The sequence below is a fragment of the Mus caroli genome, unplaced genomic scaffold, assembly GCF_978045245.1.
Source record: "Mus caroli unplaced genomic scaffold, Mus_caroli_1 scaffold_16, whole genome shotgun sequence".
Lineage (NCBI taxonomy): Eukaryota > Metazoa > Chordata > Mammalia > Rodentia > Muridae > Mus > Mus caroli.
Window position 1 is genome coordinate 27,754,312 of NW_028227271.1, and position 20,117 is coordinate 27,774,428.

Consider the following 20,117-nt stretch of genomic DNA (forward strand, 5'->3'; position numbering starts at 1 on the left):
TTCTTTTATTCCTTTCTGCCTTGTCACTGCCCTATCGCCTGTACCTTCAGGCAAGCCAGAAACTACTCCAGGCTTTTCCACACTGCCCTTCTCATGAACCAACCCCATTTTGGTCTCCACTCTTCTAGAAACACCACGACATTTCCAGTCTCAGTCTACCCATTGATTCCAACACCCCCTCCCACAAGGGCCCCAATTTTTCCATTTTCCAACCCATGTTCTTTTTTTTTCCATTTATTTATTCATTTTATATCTCCATGGATGCCCCCTGCTCCTGGTCCCCACTCCCACAATCCCTCACCCTATCCCCCCCCCAACCCATGTTTTTCATTCTCTGGTCAGCTCTGGTCCCCCATGCTTAGACAGAACCCATCCTTTTCCCAGACCTTGGGCATCTTCACAAGGGGCTGCCATCTCCTGGGCTCCCTTGCCCAGGTTTGGATGAGGTGGCATCTGGCTCTCTTACCTCTACTGTCCTGCCCTGAGGCTCCCCACCCCTTGGTCTTTGCTAAGAACAGGGAAGTACCCTTTCTTTCTGCACCATCCCTTCCCTGTTCCTGATCCTACTCCCTCTTTTTTTTTTTTTTCTTCCACTCCCAGAACTTCTGCTTTCATTACCAAGTAAAAAGGAAATTTGGGACCCTCCATTTAATCCCATTAGAAAGACAGTGTCTGAGAGCTCTGTCTCTCCTGGGGAGCTGTAATGTGAATGTGGTCCCCCACCCCACTGGAGCAGGAAGGTGTGGCATGGGCCAGGTGACCAGAGTCCGTGGGAAACTTTAATGGCCATGCACAATGGCCTACAGGGTGAAGTGAGCCTGGGCCAGCCGGGCACCGGGTGTTACCAGATGAACATAGGCTTGCCGTCATCGTGGGACAGCTGGTGGAGGCAGGAGAGCAGCAGGAGGGCATCCGTGAGCTTGCTGGGGTGCACAGTTTCCAATAGCACACGCTGCAAGAAGTCCACCGTGTAGCAGCCACCTTCAGACGCCGCCAGCTCAGGCCGCTCGCGCAGGATGCCGTACTCATTCACCAGCTGTTCTGTCAGTGCCGGGTGCACCCTTCCGTTGTAGCCTAAGCTCTGCAGCTTGTTCATGATGCTCACGTAACGCTGTGTGAGCGTCTGGCACAGGTCCTCATCCAACTTGTGGTTACTGGGGTTTAGGGAGGCCTGTTGGGGAAAGTGGCCATCAGGGACCCCACCCCCACCTCACCCTGGCTCACAGGCAGGCGGGAAGAGCAGGGGCAAGGGAGGCTGTGGAAAGGAAATTGTGAAGTTTTGCTATGAGGATGCCAAGAGAGGAGAAGCCATGGTCCCTGAAAGGTCCAGAGGGCTGGGCCTGAGGTCAAGGCACCCAAAAACCCAACTCAGGCAGGCCCAGAGGCTCCCCAAAGCTGCTAGAGACATGCATCCCACTTTTTTTTTCCTTCCACCAGCTATGTGGGACTATGTGGCTTCCAGTATGGGGCACACAGGGAGTTCTTCATACTCTCAGGTTGCCAGACCCCAGAGTTTGCATGCTTTCCCAAGAGCTAATAGAAAGCCCTTAACCTGGAAAAACAGACACTGTTCTAACAGGACAGGAAGGTCTTCCTGAACATCCTTTCCCGAGGCCCCCGTGGAGTCAAGGTACTGACATTTCTACCAAGCACGTGCATGCTGACAGGCAGATGGGACTTCCATGTGGGAAGACGTATTTCCACATAGAAGGTGGCAGATCTCTGGGGCGCACCATGGGTATAGCACTGGTTCTTCAGGGACAGTTGTACTCAACTGGGGGGGGGCACCCGCCTGATCTCTCTGCTGTGTTGGGACTGGTGCCCCTGGTATATTCACTGGGAAAGTCCCTTGGTGTGTTGACATTTTTCTGGGCAGTACGGCAAACGCGATTTTGTGTCTTTCCTGGAGCTGGGGACCCTATTATACTAAATCCCTATTTGTGTACATCAGTTGCTGTCTGCAGCCAAGCACACTGGATGATTTGTCTTAGAAAGCAAATCTGTCAGGCAGGGAGGAGCACAATGAGAAAGCCAGTGCGCTCCTCGGACAGACACAGGGAAGGTGGCCTGTGGCATTGTTGCTTTGTATATTTTTGCAAAAAGAAGTAGCCAGTGTGATCTGTGGTGAGGAAAGAATTGAAGCCTGGTAGAGTACTGACCTTTGCACAGGGCCTGGATCACCAAGCACCAGGAGAAGGAGGAGGAGGAGGAGGAGGAAGAGGAGGAAGAAGAAAGAAGAGGAACAGGAGGAAGGGGGAAGAAGGGGAAGGGGAGGGGGAGACTACAGAGCCCCAGCCAAAGCCTTCTCTAGAAGACCCCACTGTGCTCCCAGACAACCTCCGCCAAGCTAAGGACTTTGATCTGATGAGCTAAGCTGGAGTTCCCATTCCCCTGGCTCCAGGCTCATCAGATGAAAGTCCTTAGCTTAGGTGTGGCTTTTGTTGGAGTAGGTGTGGCCTTGTTGGAGAGGAAGTGAGTCACTATGGGGGTGGACTTTGAGACCCTCCTCCTAGCAGAAGCCAGTCTTCTGTTTGCCTTCGGAATAAATTGTAGAACTCTCAGCTCCCCTTCCTGCACCATGCCTGCCTAGAAGCTGCCGTGCTCCTGCCTTGATGAAAATGGACTGAACTTCTGAACCTGTTAAGGCAACCCCAGTTAAATGTTGTCCTGATTAAGAGTTGCCTGGGGGTTGGGGGTGGGGAGCCCATCCCATAATCAGCCACCAAACGCAGACACTATTGCATACGCCAGCAAGATTTTGCTGACAGGACCCTGATATAGCTGTCTCTTGTGAGGCCATGCCAGTGCCTGGCAAATGGATGCTCACAGTCATCTATAGGATGGAACACAGGGCCCCCAATGGAGGAGCTAGAGAAAGTACCCAAGGGGCTGAAGGGGTCTGCAACCCTATAGGTGGAACAACAATATGAACTAACCAGTACCCTCAGAGCTTGTGTCTCTAGCTGCATATGTAGCAGAAGATGGCCTAGTCAGCCATCATTGGGAAGAGAGGCCCCTTGGTCTTGCAAACTTTATATGCCCCGTAGAGGGGAATGCCAGGGCCAAGAAGTGGGAGTGGGTGGGTAGGGGATCGGGGGAGTGGGGGGAGGGTATAGGGGACTTTTGGGATACCATTTGAAATGTAAATGAAGAAACTCTCTAATAAAAAATTTTTAAAAAGCCGGGCGTGGTGGCGCACGCCTTTAATCCCAGCACTTGGGAGGCAGAGGCAGGCGGATTTCTGAGTTCGAGGCCAGCCTGGTCTACAAAGTGAGTTCCAGGACAGCCAGGGCTACACAGAGAAACCCTGTATCGAAAAACCAAAAAAAAAAAAAAAAAAAAAAAAAAAAAAATTAAAAAAAAAAAGTTGCCTCGGTCATGGTGTCTGTTCACAGCAGTAAAACTCTGTGTGTTCTGGGATTGAAGGCATGCAGCACCACATCTGGTTTATGTAGTATTGCTAGGCAAGCATTTCTACCAGCTGAGCTACACGGAAGCACTGAGTTTAATTCTTTGGTTTTTTTTTTTTGGGGGGGGGCGTTTCAAGACAGGGTTTCTCTGTGTAGCCCTGGCTGTCCTGGAACTCACTTTGTAGACCAGGCTGGCCTCGAACTCAGAAATCCACCTGCCTCTGCCTCCCGAGTGCTGGGATTAAAGGCGTGCGCCACCATGCCCGGCTGAGTTTAATGGGTTTTGTATCAGTTCCATATATCAATTTTTATGAAGTATATTTAATTTCTTGGTTCAACATTAATAAAAACATGTATATATTTTTAAATTTTTATGTATGTGTCAGTCCCTGAGTATGTACACACAAATGCAGGTTCCCACACAGGCAGGGGTTTGGAAACCTTTAGAGTTGGAGTTGTGAGTCACCAGATATGGAATCTGGGAATTGAACTTGGGTCCTCTGGAAGAGCAGCACACGTGCTTAACCATAGAGCCCTCTCTCCAGCTCAGTATTTTAAAGATTAAAAGAATATGTGGGCATGGTGGCTAATGCCTATACATATGGAACTAGAGACTGAGACAGGTACATTAATTCAGGTTCAAGGCTAGCCTGGGCTACATAGTATCCCTACATAGTAACTAGGGATACACACTCATTAAGGCTTTGTCTCAACCAGTAAGTAAACCATTCATTCATTCATTCTCTGAGCACAATGGTGCATGCTTGTCACCCCACCTCTCAGGAGGAAGAGGGAGGGGGACCACAGCAAGATTTGGGACTAGGCTACTCAACAGGATCTTGCCTCAACAATCAAAATATGTAAAAAATGAAAGGACATAGAGGGTGGGCACCCTCAGGAGGCTGAGGCAGGAGGATCATAGGTCTGAGGCTTGAAAGATTTTTATCAAAAGGGTAGATAAAATATAACTGCCTAGATAAACATGATTGTTCCCAAGAAAAATTAAATTGATATACAGGTTCTTAGAATGCCTAAGAGGGCTTGGATATGTAAGGTAGCTTGGATACCAAAGCAGTATGTAGAAGTGAAGTCATTCTTAGGAGCCCATAAGGGGTGGTCAAGGTGCCCTTTGCCACACAACATGGCCCTAGTCACTCTCACATGGACACGGACATGGGGGGATTCAAGGCCCCTAGGATTAGGATGCTAAGAGAAAAGACACTTCAAACATCTTCCAAAAAGTTCTTCACAACTGGGTAGGAAGAATGAGAACAGAGAGAGCTGTGGCCCACTTCTAGTTGGGTTTAAATGACAGCATAACTGGGCTGGAGAGATGGCTCAGCCATTAAAAGCATGTACTGTTCTCGCTGAGGACCAAAGTTTAACTCCCAGAACACGTCGTGCAGTGGTTCACAACTACCTGTAACTCCAGCTCAGGAGATCAAATACCTCTGGCCTCTTTAGGCACTCAAACTTACACACACATATACCACCACCACTAGCACCCCATACACAAAAATACAGATGAAACTTAGAAAAAAAAAAGACACAGTGGTACCAGACATAATAATATGGGCCTGTAATCTATGTAATTAGGAGGCAGAAGGGTCACTATAAGTGTTAGGACAACCTGGGCTACGTAGCAAGCCCTGGGCAAGCCAGGGTTACACAGTGAGAAAAACAAAAACAAGCATAACACACAAACAAAAACCCAAACAAGCCAAAAAAAATCAACAATGATGAAACTATCTCAAGCTAAAAGAAAGTGTAACTGTACAATCTAATTAAAAAGACAGCCAGATTTAGTGGAAAGTCAGGGTCCTTATCAAACAAAAATATCTATTAAATTTCAACCCACTAAACCTATACAGCATTGGAGAGTGAGTGGCTTGTAGGGACAATCTTGGTTTTGACTAGTGTTAGCAGGTCTGGGTAGAATTTAGGGATTACAACCACTGACACTGGGGGCGGGGGGCGGAGATGGAAAAGAAGATACACTGAAAGGGAGAAATAAAATTTGGGTGAACTGGAATCAGGTGCAGGTGAGACTCAACCAAAGGCCCAGCCAGGTGGGTGGGGACCCTTGAAGCCAGGGGGTATTTTTATGATTTCCAAATGTGACCACAGGAGTTGGCCTGGAAGACTCCATAGAGGGATATGGCTAGGTTATCAGCCTAGCTCCAGGAGGCCACTTTGTTTCCTGGAGGGTTTCAGTGGAGCTGTCCCGAAGAGGAAGGAGAGTCTCTGGGTCACTACTGACAGAAGTAAAAGGAGATGACTCAGGCTCTTGGGCGGAATGACAAGCATGCTGTGGCAAGAGGTCCGGCTTCTCACAAATTCAGGTTAGGTGGAACGTCTCTAAGGTGGAGGTAGAGGCAGGAGGGCCAGAAGTTTAAGGTCATCCTTGCTAGGTGACTATAATGCCAACTACCCCTGGGTATCTTGTGGTCACTGTTGCTACATCACGGGACCCTCTTTGATTGAGTTGGTGGCTAATGATTCTCCACAGAAAACCCAGGAACATAGCCGTCTTGTTATATAGAATAAATGTGAAGGAACTCTGACCAGCCAAACATGGCTCTGGCATGGCAGGCCTTGCCCTTCTCCTCCATTCCCTCTGCCTTGCTCAAAACCATTAGATTACATTCCTAAAGCTAGCTACCAAGGTATCTTGCCTTATTTTGGCCACTTCCTCCTCCTGAAGCTGACAACCATGGTCCAGATATTAAGGTGTTGAAGTCCAGCAATCAAAAACCCTCTTTGGTTCACTCGATTCACATGCCTAACCAACACACCACTGCATCCTAACACACACCTCCTCCTCCTCCTCCTCCTCTTACAGTCTCCTCCAAAATGGACAAGGAGAGCGGGACCCAGACAGACTAAGGAGCCCTCGTAGATGCAAGTCTAAGAGGGATGCTGGCAAGCACTGGGCATCTTCTTTGCTCTGGCAGCTCTGAGCTCTCAGAGGCTGTACCAACTGACCAAAGGGAACTCCTTTGAGATCTCCATAGACAGGCTGTGCCCCTCAAAAGAAAAGCACTCATTTTCTGCTACCATCATGTCCACACAGTCCTCTGTCTCCTTGTCATTTTTCTCTTGTCCCTCAGTCCCAGGGGCTGCCTCTTTAGCCCTAGAGTCATCCTGATGCAGAGTGTATTCTGTGTCTTGGTGGTCTCTGGAGTTAGTCAGGTGTTTTTGAGCTGGAGAGAAGACATTATCTTCCCTTATAACTTCTAGCTTGACTGCTGATAGGAGAGTCAAAGACTCAAAACCAAACAAAAACCCTTGAGGGGCTGCTGAGAAGGTTCAGCTGTTAAGAGCACTTGCCGCTTTTCCTGGGGACCAGAATCTGGTTCCCAGCCCCAACACCAGGCAGCTCACAGCCAAGGAGACCTGGCCTCTCTGGACAACCCTCCCACACATGCATACACATAATAAAAGGAAAACAAATCTGTAAGAAGATTTTCTTAAAAACTCAAACTTTTGGGCTGGAGAGATGGCTCAGCGGTTAAGAGTGCTCTTAACCCGCTCTTTCAAAGGTCCTGAGTTCAATTCCCAGCAACCACATGGTGGCTCACAACTATCTGTAATGGGATCTGATGCCCAAGTCTTCAGGTGTGTCTGAAGACAGCAACAGTGTACTCACATACATTAAATAAATAAATCTTTAAGAAAGAAAGAAAGAAAGAAAGAAAGAAAGAAAGAAAGAAAGAAAGAAAGAAAGAAAGAAAGAGAGAAAGAAAGAACAAACTTTAAACCCTTAGGAGAAAATGTTGACTAAGGAATACAAAATAGTTTCAGGAGTTTCTGCTAGGGGAAGATTTCTTTCTTTCTTTCTTTCTTTCTTTCTTTCTTTCTTTCTTTCTTTCTTTCTTTCTTTCTTTCTTTCTTTCTTTCTTTCTTTCTTTCTTTTTCTTTTCCTGAGACAGGATTTCTCTGTGCAGCTCCTCTCTGTCCTGGATCGCACTTTGTAGACCACCCAGCTAGGGGAGAGTTTCTTAATTGAGACAATACAAGTAACGTGAGCAAAGACTGACATTTCTGAACACATTCAAATTAATTCTCTAAACTAGGCACAGTGGAGCACACCTTTAATCCCAGCACTTAGGAGGCAGAGGCAGGATTTCTGAGTTTGAGGCCAGCCTGGTCTACAGAGTGAGTTCCAGGACAGCCAGGGCTATACAGATGAACCCTGTCTCAACAAACAAACAAACAAACAAACAAACAAACAAACAAACAAAAAATTGTATCTAGTGAAAGGACACTTTAGCCAAGAAAAGGCAAGCTAAGAATCAGCCTGTGGAGCTGGTGAGATAGCTCAGTGGTTAAGAGCACTGACTGCTCTTCCAGAGGTCATGAGCTCAATTCCCAGCAATCACATGGTGGCTTACGACCATCTATAGGGGGATATGATGTCTCCTTCAGGCAGGTGGATGTATATGCAGCAGAGCACTTATACATTAAACAAATACAATTTAAAAAACAGCCTGTGCAATCAGAAGTCATTACAACATAATTTGTACACAAAGATGGCCTAAGAGAATAAGCAGCTGGAAAGCCATTTTCCAGCTGAGAAAAGCTCAAATGTATACAGGGATAGGCCCTGCATGGTCTCATATGGCAGGGGTATCCAGCCAAGTGCAGAGCCATGTCCCCAGTCCTTACCCCCTTGCCAGTTCCCTGTGGTGTTCCCAGTGAGCATTGGGGATGCTGAAGGCAACAGGCTATAGAATTCTTTAGATTTGTTGGCTCAGACCCCAGGGGTTGGTGCTGCTCAGCCAAAGACCATCTAGGAGGCGGAAGAGGAGTGCTCCCTCCTCCCTGGAGGAAATCCCATCCCTCTCTCTTCTAGAGTCTGTAGCGCTTCCATTACGGGTTGCTCTGAACACTTCACAGCTATGGGCTCCCTCCAACTCAGAGTCCCTCCCCTAAATGCCTGGTCCTTCAGTACCGACTGAGCTTACTGCCTCATCCGTGAAGGCCGTGAAGGCCCCTCTGGCAATGTGGGAGACGGATAGCCACACACCTGGATGATCTTCTCTGGGATGTTGGAGACAGTGAAGCCGTAGAGACGTACGCGCTCTGGGAAGATGCTGGACAGGATTCTTCGGTCTAGCTGGAAGGCGATTTCCCCCACTAGCCTCTCACAGGCTAGCTGTTTTGTGTCTGAGAATGACAGAGGGTCTCAGCAGGGTGGGACTGTGGTGAGCAGTCCAGAGTATGTAATGAGGGAAATGGCACCACACTCATGTCTCTCCCTTGTAGTGTTACTGACCTCGGGGATTGTCAGGTAACTTGTTAGACTTTCGGTGGGGCGTCTTCCGCTCCATCTCCACGACATTCTTCCGAGACTGTTCCATCACGCGTGAACCCCGGGTATCATTGACTGAAGCCGAAGAGGATGAGGTGCGGGGCGGGGATGGGAGGTTGCGTGGAGGAGAATGGGGATTGGGCACAGGTCGGGTAGGGGATTGGTGCACCCTGGAGGGGGAGTTGGAGTGGGTGTTTCTTGAAGGGGAACCGTTTTCAGCAGCTTGGGGGGCAGGAGCTGGGGCAGAGCTGGGAACTGTGCGAGGAGGAGAGCCTGTTGGGGAGCTTTGGACAAAAATGAGGGGCATTTGTCCCTGGGAAACACTAGTCTGAGTTCGATTATCCAAGGTGCCATAAACATTTGTTGTGAGACTGGATGTGGCCATGGTACGCATAGAGGGGATGGTCTGGAGGGGTGCGCCCACAAACATGTCAAGGGGCTCTGGGTCCTGTCTCGGCTGGGGGTGCTCACTGGTGATTGGGATGTGGAGGAGTGGAAATGAGAGGAGGGGTTAGAGTGAGGCAGACTGGAAGCAGGAATCGGCCCACCCAGGGCACCCAATTACCTTTGGTGGTGGGAGCTGGTCCTGCATAGGCTGAGGTTCCAGAGAAGTTTCCTCGGGTCGGCTCTGCCAGCCGCACCCTTGGCGTCTCTGGCTGCCCTATGTTGTTTATGGGGTTGGGCAGTACGTTCTGAGCAACACCTAGAGGGGTAGCTGTGGAGGAGAGCAGGGGACTACTCAGAGAGACTGCCACCGTGCCTGCCAGGGGAGCCATGATGGGGCTGCTCTGAGATACAGCCAGAGGGCCCACCAGCCGGCTGCTTGTTGTTAGGGAACCAGTTGAGGTCAGGCCCAGTGAGCTGGCCAGAGTGGTCCCTGGGGTTACAGTCATGGGACTAGTCATTTGACTGTTCAGGGGTCCAGTAGAGGGCAAACCCAGAGAACTGGCCAAGGTGACTCCGGGGGAAACTGTAGTAGGATTGGTCAGTTGGTTGCTCACAGAGCATGGCACAAGATTGGCAAACTGGTTGTTCTGTGACAAGGGTATTTGGCCAGACAGCAGTGGGTTAAGAGTAGCAGCCAGGGGGTTCACAAGGGAGCCTGCTGCAGGACTGAGCTGTGGGGTATTCAACATGTCAGCCAGAGGTGCCAGTGCCGCCATCCCCAAGTCTTCTGAGCAGGGCTCCTTTGCTGCTGCTGAAGCTGGGGGCAGGAATACACCTGTGGATACAGAAAGAACACAAAGATCCACTCATGAGCATGTCCGGTCAAGGTATCTGTCTGCTGAGCTGGCTGGCTTGACCTGCCCTCTCTGAGTATCATTCCTTAGATGGGTTGGATGAGGGCATCTGTGGAGTAGCCAGAGGCATTCAGCACAGAGAGCATTCTGTGCCACTTTAGAGGGTTCTGGATGTGGGTCTGTCCCTCTCTGCCGCCAACCCCACACCAGAAGAGCGGCTCCTAGTGGTCATACTCGGAGACAGCTAACCTGGCTCTCTACTTTTGGCTGTGAGGAGTGAGCCTGGCCTTAACATTGTAGAGAGACTTGTACCCACTGGTAGGACCTCCAAGGGTCAGTGTAGGAGAGCCTCATGCTGCCTAGGGCCACACATAGTCTACCAAAGTCGGGGTGCAGGTTCTTGACAGCTAGTTGGACACAGCCATCACTCAGAGAGGCCCAGAATGGTTGCTGGCTATCTTTCCTATAGAGGAATGGGGCAGAGATCTTATTCTTTTTTACTTCTGAAGCAGAATTCCCTTAAAGGTTTTTGGGAGGGAAATTCCTTGGAGATACGGTTGCTGCAAGGGCAGAGTTCAGGAGAGTTTTTGTAACTGTACAATGTAATAATAATTGAAAAAGCAACTTTGTTGGGCAGTGGTGGCGCACGCCTTTAATCCCAGCACTAGGAGGCAGAGGCAGGTGGATTTCTGAGTTCCAGCCCAGCCTGGTCTACAGAGTGAGTTCCAGGCTAGCCTGGGCTACACAGAGAAACCCTGTCTCAAAAAAACAAAAGAAGAAGAAGAAGAAGAAGAAGAAGAAGAAGAAGAAGAAGAAGAAGAAGAAGAAGAAGAAGAAGAAGAAGAAGCAGCAGCAGCAACTTTGATTTTGCTGAGCTGGAGAGATGGCTCAGTGGTTAAGAGCACTGGCTGCTCTTCTAGAGAACCCCAGTTTGATTCCTAATACTTTCTCAGCAGGTCACAACTGTCTATATTTCCAGGGGATCCAATGATCCCTTCTGGATTCTGTGGGACTGTATGTATGTGGTACACAAACATATATTCAGGCAAAACATTCATATACCTAAAGAAAAAAATCTTTAAAACAAAACAACTCATTTAAAAAACTACTTCGGAATCTACCCTTTTAAAAAGATTTTCACAGCGGGCTTAGTGGCACATGCTTTTAATCCCAGCACTGGGAGGCAGGGGCGGGTGTTCAACAGCCTGGTCTACAGAGCAAGTTCCAGGACAGTTAGAACTATACAGAGAAATCTTGTCTCAAAAAATTTTTTTTATTTTGTGTGTGTGTGTGTGTGTGTGTGGTGGATATGCACACACAGGTTCCCATGGATATCAGAGGCTTCTGATCTACTGCAGCTGATGTTACAGGTGATTGGGAGCTGGGTGGCATGGGTGCTGGGAACCAAATTTAGGTTCTAGTCAGCGTAGTCTGTGATCTTAACCTCTAAGCCATCTCTCTAGCCCTGAATATGCCCTTAATTTGTGTGTGTGTGTGTGTGTATGTGTGTGATGCTAGTGACTGAACCCACCCATCAAGCATGTGTGGTAAGCATTCTATTATTGCACTGTTCAGAGGTTATTATCATTATTATTACAATTACTATAAAACAGTAAATGATTACTATAGGGAAAGAATGGGGATGCAGAAAAAAATATGAGCTGCTAATAACCCATCTCGTGGTTTGAAGATCTCATCACCTTGGAGACCGTCTCTGCCCATGTGTTTCACACAAGTCATGGGCTGCTAGGTTGGCAAGAACTTCCTGAAATGGGACAAGCCACCTGGCTTCTGCAGTGACTACTCACACTATTCTAGTGTGAAAGTAGCCAAAAAAACACTAGAAGCGAGACAGTCTCTGTGGCCAAACAGGAGATACCAGCATGAGGCAGCCCCACTGGGCCAGAAGGGTTGTCAAGTGGCAGAGGTGGGTGTGTGGAGTGTGTGGAAAAAGAGCCTGAGCAGATGATGTATGGCCTCCCCAGCACTGCTGCTCCTGCAGAAATGGTACTCCCCAGGGCACCTGCTGTGAGTGGTACTGAACTGAGTACCTGTTGTTACTGGTACTGAACTGAGTACCCGCTGTACTGCATCAGGGTTATGCTCACCTTGTGAGGCTTGTATAAGACCTTGGTGCCTCTATGAAGGATATTTAAAAGGCCTTGTGGAGGTTTGAATGAGATCAGCCCCCAAAGGCTCATATGTTTGAACAGTTGGTTCCTTGTTGGTGGAAATTTTGGGAAGGGTTAAGTGTGTGGCCTTGTTGGAGGAGGTGTGTCACTTGGGACAGACTTTCAGGTTTCAAAAGACTTGCATCATTTCTCCGTGTGGTGTTCTCTCTACCTGCTGTTTACTGTTTGAGATGTGAGCTCTCAGCGGCACACACTCTGTGTGTGCTCCACCATCATGGACTCTTAACCCTCTAGACCTAGATAAACCCAATTAAACAGTTTCTTTTGCTTTCTTTCCTTCTTTCTTTCTTCCCCTCTTCTTTCTCTTTCTCCTCCTCCTCCTCTTGGTTGTTACTTTCAAGACAAAGTCTCTCTATGTAGCCCTGGCTGTCCTGGAACTCACTCTGTAGACCAGGCTGTCCTCAAACTCACAGAGATCCATTTGCTAAGCTCTGGGACTAAAGGTGTGCACCAATCCCCTCTCCTCTCACCTGCTAAAATCAAGGGCTCTTTGAAAATCACATTCTGTGTAGACTTTCTAAAAGAACTGACAGAAAGCAAAAGAAGGTATCAAATATCTATACAAACAAGGGTCAGTCCTGAAGGAGGCAATGGACTGCAAGAATATAATAAAATCAAATAGTGACTAAGTCTGGTCTTTGATGAAATAAGCAAATTAGCAGTACATATTATTGGGCTTTGTGTGTGTGTTTTCACTATTTTCAATATGCAAATTGTGACTTTTCTTCTCCCTCCCCACCATGACTATTGCAGACTGGCAAGATAGATCAGCCAGTAAAGGTGCCTGCTGCCTGCTGGGTAGCCTTAGTTCAATCCCTGGGGCCCTGGGGGTGAGAGGGAGAGAACCAACTCCTTGTAAGTTGTCCTCTGACCTCCACAAGCATGCCATGGTATGTATGCATTCTCCTAAACAAACAGAAATAAGTATATATGTAATAATGTATTACACATATATACTAATGCATTAATCTAATATAAAAATGTATATATAAATGAATACTTTGTAAAAAAAGAGAAAGGAATATAACAAACTGTATTGGGATTAAAATTATAATAAAAATAATTTGTCTATTTGCATTTAAATAAGAATGATAAGAAAAAGGTTAATTGATACTTAAAGGTTAATTAATTAAGGTGTAAAAAAAAAAAATCCCTTGCTGGGTGTGGTGGCACACGCCTTTAATCCCAGCACTTGGGAGGCAGAGGCAGGCAGATTTCTGAGTTCGAGGCCAGCCTGGTCTACAAAGTGAGTTCCAGGACAGCCAGGGCTATACAGAGAAATCTTGTCTCGAAAAGCCAAAAAAAAAAAAAAAAAAAAATCCCTTTGGAAATATAATGGCTGACTTGCTCATCTGAGTTCCAAGAATAAAGTCTCAGGGCTGGAGAGATGTGGCTCAGTGGTTAGGAGCAGTTTCCACTCTTTGTAGCTTTCAAGCATCCACATGGTGGCTCACAGAGATCTGGATGCTCCAAAGCCCTCCTCAGACTTCTGAGGTCATCAGGCAGGCTTGCGGTAATTACACACACCACAGCCACACAAGTAAATAAGTAAACAACGCCTTTAAAAAACAGTCTCATGAGGACCCCAGAGCAAAAGAAACTACACAAAGCACTTGGAGATACTTGTTAGCTATTTATTTCAAAATGTCAACTAGAGAAATCTATTTGGGGCCGCAGAAAGATAGCTCAAAGAGTTAAACGTGCTTACAGCCAAGCATCCCGATCTGAGTTCAGTCCCTGGGAGGGTGGAAGTGACTCTCACAGTCTGTTCTTTGACTGCCACGTGTCTACCGTCAAGTAAATAAGTGTGAGATAAAAATAAAAAGATGAGAGAAGTCTGTCTTGAAATGCATTTTGTTTTTTTTTTCTTGGTTCTGTTTCTTTTGTCTTGTGAGTAGATTGAGCAAAAACAAAACAAAGCAGCATGCCTACACAAATATGCTTGCACACAGGGCTGGGGCATTGCTTGAGACCGTGGAGCCTCTTCCACCAAACATCCTCAACTTGTACACAGATGCTTGTAGTAGCATTATTCATAAAAGCTTAAGATAAAAATAAAAAAGAAAGAAACAACTCAAGCCTAAATGTCTGCAGACTGGCAAATAAACAAAATATTTTTCAGTCATAAACCCCACAACAAACCTTGAAAACGTTACTGAGTGGAAGGATGCAGGAAATGATCCCGTTTATACAGACGGTCTAGAACCGGTGAACGCATCAGCCATTTCTGAAAGCTCAGGGAACGCAGGAAGGCGGTGTGCCCTCGCCCTCGCTAAAGGACCGACCTCTCTAAAGGACCAACGTTTCTTTTTAGGGATGAGAGTGTTCTAAAGGTGTGCTGATGTTTATACACATAAATGAATATATTTAAAGTTAATAAGTTGTATACTTTAAGCATTTGGACTGGAGGCTGGAGAGATGGCTCCGTGGGTCTCTGGTCCTGAGTTCAATTCCCAGCAATCACATGGTGGCTCCTAACCGCAGCTACAGTGTATTTATTATCTACATAAAATAGTTATTTTTTAAAAGTTTGAACTGAGTGAAAAGTAAACGAATCTTTATACAATTATTATAGAAAAGGATACATCAAGGTCACAGGCATTTAAGGGAACATTTATGGCTCAGACAATTAAGTGCCCATAGTGTACTCCTACAGGTTCTGCAGGAGCAGACCCTACTCACACGGAAAGGCCCGGCACAAACAGAGCAACCATAGGGTTTGACCTTAGTCAGAGCCACTGAAACCAGCAGCAGCCTCAGGAGAGAGAAGCTTGAGTTTGGGGGACTCTAGTAAGAGGGCATCACTTGTGGAAGGAGTTTTCCACTAAATAGAAATGTCCCGCCTTACCCACCTCTAAGACACTTCAGTTCCACACTTTTGATTCTAATAAAAAAAATGGACAAGCCTTTGATGCTTCAGCCCTTTGTTAGAGTTTGAGTAGAGTCGATTAGGGATGATAAATTCGAAAGCTTGTTAGGTTTTGGTACCATACTAGAACCCTACAGACATTAGAAATTTCATTGGTGGGTGCATGCTTATCTTTTTTAAAAAAAGTTTTTATTTATTTATACAACTGCTCTATTTATATGTATGCCTGCATGACAGAAGAAGGCATCAGATCCCATTACAGATGGTTGTGAGCCACCATCACCTGGGAATTGAACTCAGGACGTCTGGAAAAGCAGCCACTGCTTTTAACCACTGAGCCATCTCTCCAGCCCCTGGTGCACTATTATTTTAATCATCTAGAATTAGAAGAGATAAATTTGTTACATCAGACAATGGGTTTAAAAAGAAAAGCACACCTCTGACTGTTTATGAAGGCAGCTTGCCTTGTCTAACTCTTTGATCATTGTGGCCTCCCCTGACCACATGCTCCAGGTCTCCCTGCCTGCCTACCTTGCTCCTCTGCTCTTTCTCACACTCACCCCTGCCTGGCAGCTCCTTCTCTGGGTCTAGAAACCACCACCCCTCTACTTTTCAGTGGCGCTCCCCACCCCAGACCGGCCAAGCCACGGCTGGGCCCAGAGGGCCTGCCAAGTCTTAGAGGGACACCCAGGGATCATGGTGATGGGGGGGGGGGGTCCTGACATGTGGAGTCTGAGGCTGAGAGGAAAGAATATTGGGAAGGAGGGGGAGGTAAGACTTAGCTAAGACTTTCAAATTGGGTTTTCTACAGAGGTGGAGGGATGTGGAGAGAGCAAGGGAAGATAGAGGCTGGCTGAGAAGAAGGTCCTCAGAGAAGGGAGACATAAGGGGAGGTGGATTCTGAGGGGAGAGACTTGGGGAAAGAGAGACCTGAAGAGGAAGATATCCCTGGAAAAGGATCCTGAGATAGAAGGTAATGAGGTACAGTCCTGAGGGGCTGGGAGAGGGGTCCCGGTCTTGAAGGAGAGCCTTGAGGACAGAAGGGTCTCTAGAGCAGCATCCTAGGTTAGGGATCTGGTATGGGACAGTGTCTTGTGGGAAGTCTGAGAGTAGACTTAGGAGGGTCAGGTTTGTGATCCAAGAACTGGCTTCTAAAATCATGAGTCTCGGGGTAGAGACAGGTCCTGTGAAAAGGTTAAAGTGCTGAGATGAGGAAGGAAGTAGGTGGGAGGCGGTACCAGGTGGGCATTAGGGTTCTTTCCTGGAAAAAAAAGTGGGGGTGGGGGATGGGGTGGAAGGCTGCTGCTGGCTGGAGGGAGCATCCACTGGAGCAGGCAGGTAGCACACAGGTAAGGTTAGAAAGCCCAGAAGCCCAGCACTTGGGAGGCAGAGGCAGGCGGATTTCTGAGTTCGAGGCCAGCCTGGTCTACAGAGTGAGTTCCAGGACAGCCAGGGCTACACAGAGAAACCCTGTCTCGAAAAACCAAAAAAAAAAAAAAAAAAAAAAAAAAAAAAAAAGAAAAAGAAAAAAAGAAAGTCTAGAAGGAAAAGGATGGAGAGTTAGGTGACAGTAATAAAATGGCTCAGACTTCTTAGCCATTTTACCTCTGTGGTCTGTCCCATGCCGATCACTGTCTGTCCTTGTTAGCCTGGGCCACTTGGACTAGCTGTCACCTATTTTCATCCTTGTGTCTCTTTGAACGAGGGCCTTGCTGTGTAATGCAGTCTGGCTAAGCATTTATAATCCTCCTGCCGCTATATCTTTTTTTTAAAAAATTATTTTTTATTTTTTGAGACAGGGTTTCTCTTTATAATCCTAGCTGTCCTGGAACTCACTCTGTAGACCAGGCTAGCCTCAAACTCAGAAATACTCCTGCTTCTGCCTCTGCATCCTGAGTGCTGTGTGTGCCCAGCCTGCCGTATCTTTTGTATTGGGGTATTGGCAGTTACCAGCCACCACTACCCGGCCCTCCATATCTTTTGTACTGGGAGTATTGGCAGCTACCATGGTGCCTGGACTCTGTGGTGACTTCTGTGTGGAGAAGCTAGGTCTGACCGCTGGGAAGAGGGGCCAGTTGTCAGCTACTGTTTTGTAGTCTTAAGCACTTAGCTCTCACTTTTGCTCTCTTCCGCTGTTCTAACGGTTCCTGCGTGCATTTGTCTCTGCCTCACAGAGACAGCCTGGGGTGGGCATCTGAGCAAGGCCTGGAAGTCTGAGCCTGTTCTGCTCTAATTCTATTCCTTATGTGTGTATTCTAAGGTCTGAAAGTTGTGTCTCTCTTGGAAGGTTTTTCCTTCAGACAGCCCTCCCCATCTTCCCTTCAGCTCAGCCAGTACAGCCTATTGCTAGCCTACATTCTTGCTAAACCATCAACGTCTACTACATGCCTGCCTCGGGTTACTATACAGGAAAAGATATAAGGTGCTGGCTTAGGCCTTTGGAAATCTTACAAATGACTAATACTGATTTAGCTTTAGCTCACTATGTAACCAAACAGTACTTCCAGGTTCCCTTTTCAGTTCCTACTCTCATCTTTATTTCAAACCTCCTCTTCTCCACCCTTATTCTTGTTTTCTGTTTGATTTTTAAATTTCTATTTTCCTGGTGTTCTGCCTGCACGCTTGTCTGCGTGAGGCTATGGGAGCAGCTGGTACTGGAGTTACAGACAGTTGTGAGCAGCTGTGTGGGTGCTGAGAGTTGAACCTGGCTCCCCGGGAAGAGAAACCAGAAAACAGTGCTTTAAAATGCTGAGCCACCCCTCTAGCCCTGATGGTTTTCGAAACAGACTCTCACGGTGTCATCTTGACTGGCCTGGAACTCACTGTGCAGACCAGGATAGCCTCAAGTTTACAGAGATCTGCCTGTCTCTACCTCCAGAGTGCTTGGATGAAGGTGTCTGTCACCATGCCTGGCTCTACTCTTGCTCTCAGAAAAATTATTACGGAGAAAATTGAGTCAGTGAACCTGAAGTTCTCGTAGCTCCTGTGGCCTCCCTTCCCCCAGCCTGGAACCTGCTTGCTCAAAGGTGGAGCTACGTGCTCATTCGTCCTGCCACGCCCACTGCTGGAACCTGCCTTTGCTGCCTGGAGGCACACACGTGTTCGTCCTGCTACTGGACCCTGAGTTACTTGGCGGGATATTGGGTTCCCTCCCCCTTCCTTTATAACTGAGTGTCTGGAAATAGTAAAATTGAGCTTTGATCAGGATTTGTCTTAGCTCCATTCTTTTCTTCCGCCCCCGTCTAGATTCCTCTCTTTTCAGCCTGAACTGCCATTCTCAGTTGAACCGTTCGTGTTGTGGACTGTGGGCAGGCCGCAACAGTTGGCGCCAGAACTGGGACCTGAAGAATGGCAGAGGGATGCTAAGAGAAACGACTGCTGTGTGGAGCTCCACAAGAAAGGAAAGGATCTTCGTATCGGAGGAGCATCGGAGCAACGGACAGGTACACATGCTAGCGCTAGCCTAAAAAATTTCAGTTTTGTAAAGTGTTGCTGAGGATGTGGTAGGATACGAATCAAGTTTGAATCAGTGCTGACCCAACACTGTTTCTGCTTGGGGTCAGTAGTTCGTTAATCGGAACTAGATACGGAGACAGGCGGTGTGCCGCAGCTTTTTAGAAAGCTGCTTAGGTGGAAGAAGGAAGGGTTCAAAGTCATGGATCAGGCGGTTGTTTTTAGCTTTCAGGAGTTGCTTCGGGCCAAAGGAGTAAGGCTTGAAGTACAATTAGTAAGAAATTTTTTAGATAAGATAGATAGCTGTTGTCCATGGTTCAAAGAAGAAGAAACGATAGATTGTGGAACCTGGGAGAAAGTTGGTGAGGCCCTGAAGCGAGTTAGAGTTTGAGATTAAGCTTCAGAGGCTGAGTCTCTTAAGATATTTCTAGTTTAGATAATGATTAATGTGGTTCCTATCCTAAATAGTAAAATTTAAGATAAGATATAAAGCAATGTCTCTTTATTAAAGCGTTAAAGCTTGCTTTAATAGGTATTCATAGGTATTAATTGATATCCAAACTTCGTAATATGATAGTAATGCTTCTAATATTGATTTTAACAGTGATAAATTGTTTTAAACATAGGTTTTGCTTTCCCAAAGTTGTAGGTATTATCCTAACCTTGCACAAAAACTTAAAAATTATGGTTAAAACTGCCATTGTTCCATTGACTGCAGCTTGCAGTTTGATTGCAAATTTAAGATTAATGCTCAAATTAAAAAGTATTTTACCTTTGAGTCAATACAGGGCTCTGGGCAGTCCCAGAGCGGCTTGTTGCCCTTTCTTTTGTTTTGCAAACAATGCCTAAAAAAGTTTTTCCCTGTGTTCAAGAAAATTTCTTTTTAACAGTGTTACAGATCTATTCAGATGTTTAAAATAATGCTTAAATTCAAAGATTTTTGCTTCTAGTAAACTGGTAATCACTAGAAAATTTTGCCTCTACGTATGGCTAATATAGCTTTACATTATGTAAGAAAAATGTTTATTGTTTCTGCTTCTTTACAAGAAGCCAAAAGTTTTAATCTTTCAGTATATATTGTTCCCTAAGTGGAAAGTATTTTATTAACTAATGCTTCTCAAGGGAAGTTTACCTTAAATCCTTGCTTGTCATTTTTCCAGTTTAGACTAGCTTCTAGCCTTTTAACTTTATGGCAATAGTACATCAGAGACTGTATATTCAGACTTAGTAAAATTAGTCATTTAATAGAGTCATAATGATTTTTCACTCTTCTTCAGTGTGACCAGCCATTCTAACTCAATCTTAGACTGGTCTAATATTCAGTTCAATTATTAGAGATTCCTATATTCTAAATTACCTAGCAAAGTTAATTCAGAGCATTTCCCCCAAGGTCACCAAAGGCTCATCTTGCCTTCACCTTATTTGTCCTAAACTTTTTGCAAACTGACATTAAAGGTCAGTCTGCAGCGGAACGCCACTGGCACCCAGTTACTTCTAATTCTTATGCATTGGTAAAATGGAAGGACGCCCTGACTAATAAATGGAAGGGTCCAGATCCAGTTCTAATCTGGGGAAGAGGCTCGGTTTGTGTTTTTTCACGAGATGAAGATGAAGCACGGTGGCTACCAGAGAGATTAA

The 20,117-nt window shown here is 46.6% G+C and overlaps 1 protein-coding gene across 2 annotated transcripts in view; it reads right to left on the reverse strand.

Annotated features, from left to right (window-relative positions):
• Positions 1-218: 218 nt before the first annotated feature.
• The window catches only part of Spatc1 (spermatogenesis and centriole associated 1), a 28,957-nt gene continuing 9,058 nt past the window's right edge, over positions 219-20,117 (reverse strand). Inside the window, exons 2-5 of one of the 2 annotated variants that reach the window (XM_021183856.2) lie at positions 9,290-9,946; positions 8,689-8,799; positions 8,440-8,579; positions 219-1,171 (exon numbers count right to left, since the gene is read on the reverse strand). In XM_021183856.2, coding sequence (XP_021039515.1) covers positions 842-1,171; positions 8,440-8,579; positions 8,689-8,799; positions 9,290-9,946 — 1,238 coding nt within the window. In that variant the 3' untranslated portion in view covers positions 219-841. Of the gene's footprint in view, positions 1,172-8,439; positions 8,580-8,688; positions 9,202-9,289; positions 9,947-20,117 lie in introns of both variants that reach the window. The other variant, XM_085831800.1, reaches the window with a different exon arrangement.